We start from the raw sequence: 17,058 nt of genomic DNA, 5'->3' as shown, positions 1-17,058 counted from the left end.
TCAACACCTCTACCCACCGACCCACACCCCGAACCACCACTTCAACATCACCTCTACCCACCGACCCACACCCCGAACCACCACTTCAACACCTCTACCCACCGACCCACACCCCGAACCACCACTTCAACATCACCTCTACCCACCGACCTACACCCCGAACCACCACTCCAACATCACCTCTACCCACCGACCCACACCCCGAACCACCACTTCAACAACACCTCTACCCACCGACCCACACCCCGAACCACCACTCCAACATCACCTCTACCCACACCCCGAACCACCACCTCAACATCACCTCTACCCACCGACCCACACCCCGAACCACCACTTCAACAACACCTCTACCCACCGACCCACACCCCGAACCACCACTCCAACATCACCTCTACCCACACCCCGAACCACCACCTCAACATCACCTCTACCCACCGACCCACACCCCGAACCACCACTTCAACATCACCTCTACCCACACCCCGAACCACCACCTCAACATCACCTCTACCCACACCCCGAACCACCACCTCAACATCACCTCTACCCACCGACCCACACCCCGAACCACCACTTCAACATCACCTCTACCCACCGACCCACACCCCGAACCACCACTTCAACATCACCTCTACCCACCGACCCACACCCCGAAACACCACTTCAACATCACCTCTACCCACACCCCGAACCACCACTTCAACATCACCTCTACCCACCGACCCACACCCCGAACCACCACTTCACCATCACCTCTACCCACCGACCCACACCCCGAACCACCACTTCAACATCACCTCTACCCACCGACCCACACCCCGAACCACCACTTCAACATCACCTCTACCCACCGACCCACACCCCGAACCACCACTTCAACATCACCTCTACCCACCGACCCACACCCCGAACCACCACTTCAACATCACCTCTACCCACCGACCCACACCCCGAACCACCACTTCAACATCACCTCTACCCACCGACCCACACCCCGAACCACCACTTCAACACCTCTACCCACCGACCCACACCCCGAACCACCACTTCAACATCACCTCTACCCACCGACCCACACCCCGAACCACCACTTCAACATCACCTCTACCCACACCCCGAACCACCACTTCAACAACACCTCTACCCACACCCCGAACCACCACTTCAACATCACCTCTACCCACACCCCGAACCACCACTTCAACATCACCTCTACCCACACCCCGAACCACCACTTCAACATCACCTCTACCCACACCCCGAACCACCACTTCAACATCACCTCTACCCACCGACCCACACCCCGAACCACCACTTCAACAACACCTCTACCCACCGACCCACACCCCGAACCACCACTTCAACATCACCTCTACCCACCGACCCACACCCCGAACCACCACTTCAACATCACCTCTACCCACCGACCCACACCCCGAACCACCACTTCAACACCTCTACCCACCGACCCACACCCCGAACCACCACTTCAACATCACCTCTACCCACACCCCGAACCACCACTACTTCATCATTTTCTGTCAGTCACCTTATGTACAACCACTCCTCCACCTAGGATCACTTCATGGACATTTAGCAATGTATATAAGACTTCTTATGTACTGTATTTACATCTTTTTTATTTTTACCATGTTATCTTATTGTGTGTTTAATAATGCATTGGATCAAGAGTAACAATTATTTATTTCTCCTTTACATTTGTGTACTGGAAATGACATGAAACAGTTTTGAATCCACTGCCAATAAACAGAAACAGTAAGGGGCTTTATTGACAAGAAAATTAGGAAGATTAATAATTGGGGAAAAACAAGGCATTGCCTTTCTGGACTGAAAAAATAGCAGTTGTCAAAAAAATCTAATTGAAAAGCAGAAAACATCAGAAATTCTCATCAGGCCAGGTAGCATTTATGGAGAGAGAAACCAATAATATGTCAGGTCTGAGGAAACATCATTGATCTGAAATGTTAACTCCATCTCTCTCCCCTCCCCCACCCCAGGTATGCTACTTGGCCTGCTCTGCACTTCCAGCATATTGCTGTTTCATATATCGAGAGACATCTGAAAATTTGGAACATCTCTCTATCGCAAATCCAAGAGAAATTAAAATCTCACAGCCCTTATTTAAATATGAATCAACACAAATTCACTTCTCCAGCAAAATTGCAGCAAAACTGTTCGTATACCAGATCACCTTGCTCGCATGAGATAACAGGAATTGGACGATATGTTTGAAGAACTTGCACAGGCACAATGAGACCTCCAGCATTTTGTGTGTGTTGCTTGGATTTCCAGCATTTGCACATTTTTTTTGTTGGCAGCTGGCTACTTTCCTGGCTGTACCCACCAACAATTCAAGTACAACATATTAATGCTATTGTATCCAGACAGAGGGTTATAATTTCCTCACGTACCATTTTCTACTTAACTAGCTATGAGCAATGGCAATAGCAAAGGCCATTTAGCTTCGAAAGTACAATCGCAGCTAATATATCAGCTGCAAATGTAAAAGGGATTCCCTTCTGTGTCCAGACAGGCTTCTGTGGAATGTTAATGTACCCTGTGTGGCTTAATTGAAAACACATTACTCAGAGGTTAGAATGACTCAACTGGAAGACTGATAGTCCAAGTAGGTTCCTAAATATTAAAACTGATTTCAATATTTTAATATCAGCTTTTCATCATATTTTTGAAATTGTTAATTCTTCTCCATTCTGCAACCTATACCTTTTGCAATGCACAAATCACGGTGCACAAGTCCCCAATTCAAGAGGTTTGAATGTACTTTGGCTCGAGGTATTTCACACAAGATCTCTGAAACTGATACCACTTGAAGGACAAACCAAAGCTTCATGCACAGCCTGATTTAACTTCCACCTTTTAACAATTAAATCTTATTCAGGTAGTAGTGGTTATTACTCAGTTAGCAATCCAGCGGTCTGGACTAATTAGTGCCTACATGGCAATTTTAAAAATATAATTTACATAAATAAATAAAATTGACTTTAGCAAAATGTCATGAAACTGGCAGACTACTGTAGAAAGATATAGCTTGGAAACAAACCCTTCAGTCCCAATTCATGCTCACCATCATACAACTTACTTTATTCTCCTGACATTTATCTCAATCCCCCTGGAATCTACCACTCGTGAACACACTCATATAACCTACCAACAAGACCACTGGTGTATTAACATTTCCCCAAAAAGGTGCCCAGCCCAGAGGACACAGTTGTTTCTTAACTCTGCCCCAAAATAACGTAAAGTGCTACTGAATTGTACCGAAGTCTACAAGAAATAACAGCAATAACAGGAATCACTACACATACAGCAGTCTTTCCAGACGGCAGCCCAGCACCACATGCCAAGTACAACTGTTGGAAGTGGGTGTCAACTTCTGCTTCCTTCTCTCAACCCATTTCCTGGGAACAAATTAAGTGAATACTTCCAATGTGCAAGATCTGGCAAATTCAATGCACATCACTGTTCCAACATTAGCTTTCAGCTGCAAACCACCTTTCGATGCTTTCAAAGTATCCATCAGGTGTTAATGACAGATGGCTATTAAATCAATTTGGGGAAGTAATGAATTTTAAGATTTTTTTTTCTGGTTAGATGTCTTTACAGTAGAAATAAGGTTTTAAAAGCATAGTTAGAAATTATGCTGCTTACATCAATGCCAGACTTACTTGTTTAAAGTACATTGTCAATGGTCAATTACTAGACAATTTTTGTAAGAAAATATTTGCCTACTTTCTGAATCAATGCATCACAAATTGCAATCAATTATTCTTAGTTTTTCAATTGGATGCAAGGAGGTTCAACAAACCCTACCAAACCATCGAGACCTTTGAACCCCTCTATTCACTGGATAGTGATGAAACGCCATTTCTACCCCCTCTAACTGTCAATAACAGTGAACATAGTACAAGTATAGTCTGAAACAAAGAATTTGTTTAAGGGCCCATGATAAAGCTGGCCTGCCTTCAAGAACTTCAGGCTGGAAAAAAATAATCAGGATCTGAACAGGTCATTGGCAATGTTATCAACTGGTGGCGATGCAAACTCTCTTCCTCGTGCACATGTAATAACCCAAACAATGTAGAGTGTCATCGTGCTCTGCTCTGAATACAACTTTGATGGTGATATCTTTGCAATAAACTCCATGCAGGGGTCATGAATTGACTTATGAATTTTAAACTCAATCTGCAGAGTTTGTTCCAACTGCCTGCTGGAAACCAAACATTTTGATTAAATGTAAATTAAATAAATGAGTCTGAATTGAATTGCATCTAAGAAATAGATAATTCTGCATATTATGTTTCTGTTGCAGACACGGTTTAACCCATTTTTATATATTAATTCTTGGAATATGGCAAGAAGAGCACTAATTGCTCATTCCTAGTTAGTCGGCTTCATGCCTATCTTGATATATGCACCCATAGCTGCTTTTGAAAGGGGGCGTCTTATTTACATAAAATGGTACATCTTTACATAGATTCATATAATTCTTTACATCCCAAGACATATAGATTAATTCTTAGAGCTACACGTGTCACTCTAGAAAGGATGCAGGCTCCTCAGTTTTTGCCTTTTGTTGAGTTCAGCTTCCACCCTACCTCAGTGAGGCATATTTTCCAAGGACGAGGAATATTTGAAACTTAAGAGAGCAACCCACCAAATCTGATTAAATTATCAACTTCAAACCTTAGCAAATACAGCCAGTGCCCATAACCACACAGGTTTTAAGCTTTTAAAATTGCAGCTAAATTCTACATTATCAGGAACGATTAAAAGGAGTATGAAAAAATTTCACAATGGAAAATATTCACAGCAAGCATGTAGGCATTGCCAGTCTAACTTCATGCCACCTTGAAACAAATTATAGGTATGGAGGTAAAGTGCAATATGCAGCAGTAGTTATTGTATTTTCACCATATTAGTACAGGCAGCCTCAGCATTAAATTATCTACAATCTCAATTCTGTTAACCATTTATAATATAAACTGAGTATAACCACATTCATGATGCTTGAAAACAAATTGCATTCTTACTGGGTCAAGTTAGGCCAAGAACATAAAAGTTAAAACACAAAACTGTTAACCAGTTACTTGATTTTAAAACAGGACATTGTAGAGAAAACAACTCTTGATTAAAAACATATTCATCTACATTCTCATGAAAAAAATCAGTCAAATTTACCGAACATCCTTAAGCAAATGATTAACAAGAGACTTGCAAAATTAGTGCTATAGATATCAATGACGGAGGCAGTTTTCTGTAGGAGCTCCCCAGCTTTCATACATTTAGATTATCAGCAACACTTCACAGAGCACTTGGGAGTGCACAAATACACACGTCCATACTGCCAAATCCTGAAATTAAAAAGATTTTTTAAAAACATAGAACAAAATAAACACAAATACTATACCTTCATAGCATTATTAGTGTTTCAACAACTATTATAAATGTCACTTTTTGGCTTTTCATCCCTATTTCTTCATGAAAAAAAAATCACTTTGACTTCTACTTACTCATTCACTGAGAGATATAGTGTGCAATAGGCACTTCTGGCCCTCCACACCACATACCCCAGTAACCTCTGATAACTCTGATTTAACCCTAACCTAATCATGGGGCAATTTACAAACTATCCTACCCGGTACACCTTTGGAATGTGAGAGGAAACAGAATAATTTTAACAAGGCATAACCTATACTTTACAAAGTTTGTCATTAATGGCAAAATAATCACCATTTTCCAAATGTGCTGGTCTGTCACAATAGAAAAATGTCAAACTGAATGTTCTGACAAAGGTTCTTTGATCCAAAAACATGACTACTTCTTTTCTTCACATGCTGACTAGTCTGCTGAGCATCTTGTATCGTTCCTCTTTTCATTCCAGATTATTGACATCGACAGTCTTTTTGTTAATACTGTGTGTTCACTTATCAATTGAAACATCCTAAACAAGGATGCTTTAACCAATTCACTACTTTAGAACTGGATTTCGATTGGCTCAGTTAAAAACAATCTTAAAACTTGTTCCACTCTAAAAGTGATCTCAATTGCAATTGAGATTAAAAGGTAACACATTCAATTTCTAAAGCAACTTTTCCTTGCAGTACCTGTGCTAAATTTGATAGGATATACTTCTGAAATGAGTCCAATGGCTTCCTCTTGCATTCATGGGTCAGAAACCATAACATTCATTAGTGCAACAGAGCAAAGCTCAGAACACATTTTTCTCTAAAAGCTTATGTTGCTTCGAAGAACAATGAAGTTCTAAACTACATTCAAACATTGTCCGTGTTTTAACAACCAATTTACGGAAACTAGTAAAATCATAAACTACATTATTTATAAGTCTGTACTAAGTAATCACCAAAGCTATGGAGTTACCATTGCATTGATTAAGGCCAAGTAACTGCAGCATTTTAGAAATATTACCCAAGGTAATGATTTTGCCGTTCATAGCAAGCTACCAATAATGAGAGCTACAAGAAGTAGTTGTTCATTTATGACTATCAGGCCAGAGCTGGACAGCTTCTGTCTAGTACAAACAGCTGAACTGAAGCAGAGACTTATTCTAGCAAACACTGCTGCTTTTCAGATGACGTTTGCCTCCAGAATCAGCCACCACCTGGTCAAAGCTATCAAAACTGGCACGCCAACAGGACTAATTGAATCTAGAAACACATAGAAGACTATTGTCATTCAAAACATTACATTAACTTAAAATAAACAAAAATCGGATATGTGCCTGAAATACTGCGCCTGAAAGGATATTGGTTCTTTTGTTCCAGCTGCTGAATTAGAATTAACAAAACATTGGAGCCTGATGTATCTATGTAAAACTTTGGATATCTTCATCTTGCACACAGGTTCAGTGCAGATCTTCTCAAAATGGCACTTCGTTTCCTTCCCATCTCTATTTCCCTACTGATCTGTAGGCATACTAAAGATATGTTCCTCCCAGACTTGCTACAAATATTTTTAGGCAACGAGAATTGTCAAGGCATCAGTGCTGTGATGAGCTGACTTCACTAGTCATGGCTGACAGTTTTAAGGGGACTGCTCCTTGGGATTTATGCTGGGGACTGTTGCGAAGATTGTCGTCCATCTAAAAGAGAAAAAAAAGATCTGACAGATTTTTCATTTTTTAAAGGATTTAAACATACTTATATAAAATTATATGCACATTAACATTAGTGATTTCTTCTGCTTCTACAGATTTTGCTTTTAAAAAAAGTCATTCACACAATATGCTAATACTTTTAGGACAAGTGGGAATAGGTTAACATTATTTAAAGCAATTGTCATGGTGTAACAGTAACATCAGATTGCAAAGTAGATTAATATGACCAGATGTAGAATGTGAACTAGTATGAATAGTGCTCTTTTTGCCAGAGTTGATTTACGCTTGTAATACAAATCCATATTGAAAAACTGAAGGCTAGGATCCAAAAATTTACCAACAAAACTGGCAGTATTTTCTATGTTCAACTTTAGCTTCAGAAAGCACAAGGTACAAGTTAGTAATGTTGGTAAAAGCAAAATTAGTGGTACTAGAAACAGAGAAAACCTGACAAAAGGATCAACTTTGAAATACTCTGAAATTTCTTTTCCCATCTTTCCATGGCGATGACAATGCTTGCCGTTAGCTTTCCAGTTTTCTAAGGCCTTACAACAAGCAACTTCAGCTAGCTTCAATTAACAGAATATTCAGCCAACAGGAAGCCAATGCCAAACAGAATTCTTCCCCCATCTAGCATCTACACATTATCAGGCAAGTCATCATGATTTAGAGTCTTTGATAAAGATTCCTATCCCTAGCTCAAATACAAGGTTATTCTGGTCGTCCTGCTTCTGGGAGCACCAAAGGGCTGTAATCTCCCTTGTTTTATGACACACTTCAACACTAGAATGCAATTGCAACATATTCTTGCCACGGTCAGGTAGGAATGCTAGATCATAGAGCAGTAAAGCAGAGAAGCAAGCCCTAAGACCCATCTAGTTCCTGCCAAATGGCTGTTCTGCCTCGTCCCATCGACACACTCATCTAACGTAAACGGTTAGTAAGAGCAAGGTTCAAGGTTTCATAAAATAGATCATCTCAACAGAAAGTGACCAAAAGGATTAACCTTTTCAATCAGGTTGCATTCCTTGTTTACAAGCTGGGTCAGCTTCTGCAGGTTTTCATCCACCATCTCTTCTGAGGTCACTAAACAGAAAAAGAAGAAAAAAGAATCAACAATAGTCGTGAGAGAAACATTTTAGCAAGATCAAGTCAAAAGGACTACTTCTACAAGACCTGCTACATGCTCTGGAAGGAAGCCTCCTCAGAGTCACCTGCAAACTATATTATCATACAATAAACTCCTCCTATGCATATCCATTTCTGCAAAAATCTGTGTATTTTGAAAGTGTTCAGGTACAAAATTAAATTAAGATACCACATTCTCAACTGATTTTCTGTTGGTGTGCAATAATGACCTGCAAAGGGACAAGTAAAGAGTTACAAGATTTCAAGCTTCTCATTAATTCTAATTTGACAGCTTTGCATAATTCTGGTCCTGAAAGGGGCACAGAGTTAATATTACAATAGCCTCATCAAATGAAGCAGTGCATTCCAAAGCATCTTCGATGCGAAGATGAAACCAGATGATTGAAAGTGTGTAAAATCTGCTCCAAAACAGATTTACTTCAATAAGATGAATACCTTTGGGTACAATCATTCAAAAATTTGCTGCAGCTTGAAGAAAATATGGATTAAAATTTAAAGTAAGCACAGGCTTAAAAAGATAATGTTCAATTAACCCAATCTGAATTCCCCCCCCCCCACTGACAATGTAAAGAACTGCTAAAGAGATGCAGATTTATTTGAAAATACATCTTGCAGGACGTGGATCTCTGGCGAGATTATCATTTATCAGTCATCTCTAACTAACCATGAACCATCACACCTGGAACATCTGCAATCCCTGTGGTAAAAGCATTTTCCAGTGCAAGTGTTCCCAACATTTACTATGCTGTGGACCAAAACCACTCAGCAAGGGGTTGGCAACTCCTGTTCTGGTGTCTTTGGTCCAGGAACTTCTGGAATTCAGGCACAACAGCATTCAAGGAATGCTTTAGTCACCCCTTCAAGTTCTTTTCCTAAGTTACAACTCAGGAAGGGAATTTGCAAATTTATTCCCCTAGGCTTACTCCCCTTACCCATCTCTTAAAGGTTACGTGCTTGAAATGTGCTGTCAGAATAACCTCAGTGAAAAACTTCAGACCAATTGTAGATGTTGAGATCACAATACAATGTTGGGAAGAACAAATGTTTCAGAATCAGGTTTATTATCACTGGCACGTCGTGAAAGTTGTTAACTTAGCAGCCAGCAGTTCAATGCAATACATAATACAGGGGAAAAAAACAGTAAAAATAAATAAAGTAAGTCAATTACAGTATATGTATATTGAATAGATTAAAAATCATGCAAAAACATAAATAATATATTGAACAAGTGAGCTAATGTCCACAGGTTCAATGTCCATTTAGGAATCAGATGGCAGAGGGGAATCGCTGAGTGTGTGCCTTCAGGCTTCTGTACCTCCTACCTGATGGTAACAGTGAGAAAAGGGCAGGCCCTGGGTGCTAGGACTCCTTAATAATGGACACTGCCTTTCTAAGGGCTCCGAAGGTTGTCGTAGCCATGGTGATAGTGGGAGCTTTATAAAGTGCTCCAAATGGCATGCGTCTCTAACAGCTTCTGACAACCAAGTCCAACTCTTGGCCTTCACGTGTGGCTTAGGAGCCAGGGTCCCTAAGGCAGTGTGATGTTGCTTACAGCTTCACTTTGGCAACTTCTGTGATGACACTGGTGCCAAGCTGTATCGGCACTCGTCCTTCCATTGGACTACAAGAGTGACGTGGAGGGGGGAACCCGCTGCATGGGCAACAACCGGTTCTTCAAATCTTCCTGCCCGGGCTTGCACCCTGGAGAGGACACAGTCCAGCAGAGGCACAAACCCATGATCCCCTGGGATCGACGACTGCCTACTACTACTTTCTGGGACAACGCTCCTTGAAGATGTCCTGGGTACTTTGTAGGCTGGTACCCAAGATGAAGCTGACTAAATTTATTACCAACTACAACTTCTTTCAGTCCTGTGCAGTAGCACCCTCCCTCCCATACCAATCAGTGATGCAGCCTGTCAGAATGCTCTCCACAATACATCTATAGAAGTGTTTGAGCATGTTTGTGGACATATCATATCTCTTCAAACTCCTAATGAAGTATAGTCACTGTCTTGCCGTCTTTACACCTGTATTGATATGTTGGGACCAGGCTAGGTCCCTAGGGATCTTGACACCCAGGAACTTGAAAATGCTCACTCTCTCTACTTCTGATCCCTCTATGAGGATTGGTATGTATTCCTAACATTGAGTGCCAGGTTGTTGCTGCGGCACCACTCCACTAGTTGGTATATCTCACTCCTGTACACCCTCTCATCTCCATCTGAAATGTTTAGGCTGATTTGTCCTGGATGATGCCGTCTCTTCAATTTATATATATTTCAAAGTATATTTGATGAAGTACTTGTATCAGAAAACTGAAGCCCCTGGGACATAATAGACAGAGCGTGGATACAGAATAGGGTATGCAACAGAAAACCAAAAATAATAATGTGTGAATAAATGTGAAGTTATCCACTTTGGAAGCTGGAACAAGAGGGCAGAGTATTGTCTGAACGGTGTCGAGTTAGGTAAGGGAGAAATGCAAAGAGACCTAGGAGTCCTAGTTCACCAGTCAATGAAGGTGAATGAGCAAGTGCAACAGGCAGTGAAGAGGGCAAATGGAATGTTGGCCTTTGTTACAAGGGGAATTGAATACAAGAGCAAGGATGTTCTTTTGCATTTGTACAGGGCCCTGGTGAGACCATACCTGGAATATTGTGTACAGTTTTGGTCTCCAGGTTTAAGGAAGGACATTCTGGCAATTGAGGAAGTGCAGCGTAGATTCACTAGGTTGATTCCTGGGATGGCAGGGCTGTCTTACGCAGAGAGATTGGAGAGATTGGGCTTGTACACGCTGGAAGTGAGGAGATTGAGAGGGGATCTGATTGAAACGTTTAAGATAATTAAAGGATTTGATAGGATTGAGGCAGGAAGTGTGTTCCAGATGTTGGGAGAGTCCAGTACCAGAGGGCATGGATTGAGAATAAGAGGGCAGTTATTTAAAACAGAGTTGAGGAAGAGCTTCTTCTCCCAGAGAGTTGTGGAGGTGTGGAATGCACTGCCTCGGAAGACGGTGGAGGCCAATTCTCTGGATGCTTTCAAGAAGGAGCTGGATAGATATCTGATAGATAGGGGAATCAAGGGATATGGGGACAAGGCAGGGACTGGGTATTGATAGTGAATGATCAGCCATGATCTCAGAATGGCGGTGCAGACTCGAGGGGCCGAATGGTCTACTTCTGCACCTATTGTCTATTGTCTAATAAAGCTACATTCAAATGTGATGTAAAATGTGGCAAGAACCAAAGATAGATATTAAAAAGACAAAAGGGACCATGAATAAAATGCCTCTGTCACAATCTGTTTGCAAGACAGTCTGAGGAACACCCAAAGCTTGGTAAACAGTTTATATTAATTTACCAGGTGGTTCACACGGGTAGCCCATTCTCCAGTTCTCATAACAATTAGGGGTAGAGGAAGAGGAAGGATTGATCAAACCACCCAATAAAGTAGAATAAACTGTTTCTACCTTTTGAAGCCAGCTGAACCTGAGCACTTCTGCACTTTTACTCGTCTATGTTCAGAGTAGTGCAATAAAAGGCAGTGGGATATTATTACTGAACTTTGGGTTAACATATTTATTCTTAGATTAGGTTGGGAGTATTATCAGTAGCCAGGAGGCCCGAAACAAAGGTAATATATCAACTGTGTAGCCAATGGATGACAGTACAGGAAACCACTTCATTTGCCACAGTCTTACCACAACGATTACATCATTCTAATTCAATTGCTTGAAATCAGCAGCTATGTCTTGTCCCTGTATTGAGCATCCAATCAATTCACAGATACCGTACATCATGACAAATCCAATAGTTTCCCAAATCCCCTTCTTCCCCTCCCATCAGCTTACTGTCATGCCATTCCTGATGCATTCAATGAACAGTAAATAATCTGTAATATGTCAGTGTATTTTCTCTGAAATAGATGAATAAACTGGGTAAAGTACACACTGTTTTCCATCCACGGCACCCTGTGACTTACCTGAGGAGCTTTGTACAAAGTACTGGGTTAAGATGTTGTCACAGAAGTGACAAAGGTTATGGAGCTGATGCAAGTGCTTCTGGAGATGAGCGTTAGGCAGCTCTGCTTTATACAGAGGAGCAAGAAACCCAAATGCAAAGGCGTCAAAACTTGTTGGCCTGAAGAGGAACCAATGAAAATAAATAAAACAAGATTATAGTTGCTACTGTTAAAGTTTGCTATCAATACCTTACTCTGATTTGGGTTAATATTTTAAACTTGCATGAAAATTATTCTCCAATGAGGATTGGATTGACTTGAACACTATAAAGACAGCCTAAACTTGAGGGGGCAAATGATCAACTCAAGCACTCTAACAATTCTCTGAAAAGTAGTGAAAACTATCTGTATTCCCATTACATGCAAAATCAGTGACTTCAAGGTACAAGAATTATCCCGATAGCAACAAAAAAATGCAACCGTCTCAATACTCCAGCAATAATAAATCAAGTGCAAATGATGACAACCCAAGGAGTTTTTTGGAAAAAAAAGGCAAAGCGATTTTGTCCCTGATGGATGGCAATATACTCACTTGAACAAGAATAATTAAAATCAGGAGTGATGAAATGGAATAACGTAGACAAGGTTTATAGAACTGGAGGAGATATCAAGTTAGGGTGGAGTGAGATCATGACAGATATGAAAATTGGTATTGTTGTACATTTAATATTTCAGTAGTACTTGAGTAATATTGTAAATATATTACTGGAGTAAACATTCTGTTTGATAATTCATTACAAGTTATATGAATTGCATAAGTGCACACCTCACTTAAGGTAAGCAGAGTTAGAGCCGCATTTCAGACTCCTGTGTCTTCCTCTGAATTAGTTTAATGCTTTAAAGTTACAAAACATAACATACCTGGTCCCTCACCACCAAATAACAAATCTCACCTGGTCCCTCAACACCAGCTCCATAGCAAAGAAAGCCCAGCAGCATCTCTACTTTCTGCGAAGGCTGAGGAAAGTCCATCTCCCACCCCCCATCCTCATCACGTTCTACAGGGGTTGTATTAAGAGCATCCTGAGCAGCTGCATCACTGCCTGGTTCGGAAATTGCACCATCTCGGATCGCAAGACCCTGCAGCGGATAGTGAGGTCAGCTGAGAAGATCATCGGGGTCTCTCTTCCCGCCATTACGGACATTTACACTACACGCTGCATCCACAAAGGAAACAGCATTATGAAGGACCCCCTGCACCCCTCATACAATCTCTTCTCCCTCCTGCCGTCTGGGAAAAGGCTCCGAATCATTCAGGCTCTCATGACCAGACTATGTAACAGTTTCTTCCCCCAAGCCATCAGACTCCTCAATACACGAAGCCTGGACTGACACCTTGCCCTATTGTCCTGTTTATTATTTATTGTAATGCCTGCACTGTTTTTGTGCACTTTACGCAGTCCCTGTGTAGGTCTGTACTCTAGAGTAGCTTTCTCTGTGTGGTTTTTTTTTAATTAAGTAGTTCAGTCTAATTTTTGTACTGTGTCATGTAGCGCCATGGTCCTGAAAAACTTTGTCTCATTTTTACTATACTGTACCAGCAGTTATGGTCAAAATGACAATAAAAGTGACTTGACTTGATAAGCGACATTTTTTAAATGAGCCCAAGATAGCTAGCGACCTGTTGAAGTGCAGCAAGACAATAATTAATACTTCATTGTCACCAAACAATTGATACTAGAGCGTACAATCATCAAAGTGATATTTGTTTCTGCGCTTCGCACTCCCTGAAGTACAAATCGAAGTATACTTTGTAATAAAAATTTTAATTATAAATCATAATTAGAAAATAAAACTTTTAAAAAATTGCACCAAGAGATGGTCAAGTTACAAAAAGCAGCACAGTACATCTTCTTCAGAAGGGAAGACACGATTGAATATTTTTTTTAAGTCAGAAAAGAAGTCGTCATGGGTTCATAAAGAGAAAGGAAGGATTCACGGATTCATAAAGAGTGAGTACTGGATGATAATCATATAAAAAGCAGAGATGGCTGGTTACATGGGAAAGATTGACACGTTTGATTACATAACAGATAATTGATTTTATATACTGAGCAAGTTGAGTAGTATTTTGAAGCAAATAAAATAATAAATGAGAAACAAGTACCAATTGTGCTAAGTGCATTTGGTTTAAGGGCATACAGTTTGCTTCAAAGTTGACTGCTCCTACCAAACCAACAGGTATATTGTAATATATTCCACATATTGTAAAAATGATGTAGGAGCCCTTCTAACTGAAGCCATTGTTGATTACAGAACACTTCAGGTTTCATATGTAGAATCAAAAGGAAGGAGAATCCATTTCAGTGTACATGGCTGAATAGCAGGGATTGTTTGAGCATTGCCAGTTTGGTTACGGGCTTAATGATGCACTGAGAGGTCCTTTAGTTTGTAGAACCTTGCAAGAAAGCATTAAAAAAAAATGCTCTTTACTGAAGCTCAACTTGCATTTAAAAGAGCAGTTGAAATTGCAGTCTGAATGGAAACTCCACACAGATGTAATTGAGTTACAGTCAGGAATGAAAGTGATCATGAACGAAATTGCAAAGTCTAAACAGAAACTGACCACGCTGAACAAACTGTGTTACCAGAGAGGGGCTCACATACACCAGCCCAATGCAGATTCAAATGCAAATCTGGCAGAAAATGCAACAAAGTAGAACACATACAAAGGGCATGTCGGGCAGACAATGGACTGCCCAGGGAAGAGATAAAACTAAGAATCCAAGTTGCAGCTTCAGAGAGAGCACTGATCTGCACACTGCTGATGAAAAATCTGATAATGATGAGAGTGACACAGGACAGTGTGACAATTAACAACAGACAAGCAACATGGCTTAACATGGCAAATTAATTTAAATGGAATTAGACACAATTTCAGCTGCGTCAGTCAATCCACAAAATAAGTTTGAACAGCATTTCAAAGATACTAAACTGAAGCCTGCAAAGAGCCAACTAAGACCTTACACTGGAGAAAAGATGACCCCTGTGGGAATGACATCCGTAACAGTGAAATAAAGCAATCACTGAGCCACATTGATCTTGCATGTGGTAGAAACAGATGGGCCAGCATTGTTGGGGGCGTGATTGGTTGAGACAACTACAACTGATTGAAGATCCCTCCGCATATTGCATGCCACATTCCCTACAATAAAGTCACCTGGAAGCAAATTTTAAAAATTACTGCCACAACGGTCTCTACGCTGTAAACCATGAACCATTGCCCAACAGAAGTCAAACAGGTGGTGGTGCCAGCCTCTGTGATGCTGGTTGGACCAAGGAAGGACCACACTTCTCAGAGGAAACATGAAAGTGACAAAAGCAGTGGTCCAACTACAACAGCTTTGGTAGGCAACAAACCTGAGAAAGCTTCTGATATGTTAATCAGGCAGCTACTTATGAAACGTGGCTATGCTTTAACCTGGAAGAGAGTTCAAGGAGTTTCAGGGAAGCTGCAAGCTTTCAGCATTTGTGAGTATAAACATCCAGGATCTACTCTGCATGTATTATGGTTCTTGTATGAACTTCAGTTAAGAGACGATGGGCTAGGAGTCAATTGAGATACAAAAACAGAGGATTCATCAGATGATGTTGTGGATGAGGGAACCAAAAGAAGAGATCAGCTTGTAAAGGGAGGATTATTATTAAGAGAATACTCTAGTGAACTAAATGCATCTTCACGAGATCAAGATGCACAAACTAGAAGAAAGAGGAGAGAAGGGATGGAGAGAAAGAATGTGAACCAGAAAGGTGTGAGAAAGAAGAAGAAAGGGATCAAGGTAGATCCAGAGAGAGAAAAGGAGAAGAATGGTATCCAGAGCTATCAGAACCCCTTCCTGCAGTCTCAGAGTCAACTCCAATAACCATCATGGAGGAGGCCCCCGAACCTGAGATTGTTTCACAGCCACAAGTCTCACCTGCCAAGCAGAGTGACCTTCCTCGCCAGGAAAGATGATATTTCACAACAGTAAGAAAGCCTCCATAGGGATTAAATCTTTAGACCTGAATGGGACAATTTAAAATTTACAATGCTGTGGACATCTGTATATAGTAGTTGTATTATATAATATGCTGTGTATATAGTTGAGATGCATTTTACCTTGAGTTGGAGTTTATAGTTAAGCAGGGAGAAGTGTTGTGAATTTACATTTCAGTAGTATGTGAGTAATCTTGTAAATACGTTATTTGAGTAAGCATTCTTGTTGTTTAAATAATTTTTGTGTTTATATGTCTATGTGAAGTGCATACATCATCACGCTACTACATGACACATGGCACCTCGCTTAAAGTAAACCCTAAGTTACACCTGCATTTTGGACTCCCGTGTCTTCCTTTGAACTAGTGTAATGTTTTGAAGACACAACAGCTATATTTCCAATGAAGCCTTTGCAAGTCTGAACTGTGGGCTGGTATTCCCAAGTTATAGGTACCATTTTAATTAAAGCTTTGGACAAAGTAGCTAAGGCACAAGTGAGGCTTAGCTTATTCTTGGAAATTATTTTATCACTGGCCTTCTACCGGACAGCTCTGACCTGGACTCTTCATTCACCGTCCCTTGCCTCTAACCACCATCATCCCTGTCCCTAACTGCCTTCAAATGTAAAAACCAACCAAGTTGGAGCCATGACCTCGATGGACATCACAGCTTGGGGCCATCTTGACTGGAATTATGTGATATGAATTACCCAATTTGTCCTTCCCCAATGACTGTACAATTCACTTAAAAT

At 40.8% G+C, this 17,058-nt stretch overlaps 1 protein-coding gene across 2 annotated transcripts in view; it reads right to left on the bottom strand.

The window, feature by feature from the left end:
* Positions 1–1,688: 1,688 nt before the first annotated feature.
* mtx3 (metaxin 3) overlaps positions 1,689–17,058 on the bottom strand; it is a 36,250-nt gene continuing 20,880 nt past the window's right edge. For both annotated transcript variants that reach the window (XM_059974458.1, XM_059974459.1), the window contains 3 exons: positions 12,293–12,450; positions 8,166–8,245; positions 1,689–7,144 (listed from right to left, as the gene is read on the bottom strand). In XM_059974458.1, the coding sequence (XP_059830441.1) occupies positions 7,043–7,144; positions 8,166–8,245; positions 12,293–12,450 (340 nt within the window). In that variant the 3' untranslated portion in view covers positions 1,689–7,042. The remainder of the gene's footprint in view (positions 7,145–8,165; positions 8,246–12,292; positions 12,451–17,058) is intronic.

The sequence above is a fragment of the Hypanus sabinus genome, chromosome 7 (genome assembly GCF_030144855.1).
Source record: "Hypanus sabinus isolate sHypSab1 chromosome 7, sHypSab1.hap1, whole genome shotgun sequence".
Lineage (NCBI taxonomy): Eukaryota > Metazoa > Chordata > Chondrichthyes > Myliobatiformes > Dasyatidae > Hypanus > Hypanus sabinus.
This window is presented reverse-complemented; position numbering and strand designations above follow the sequence as displayed.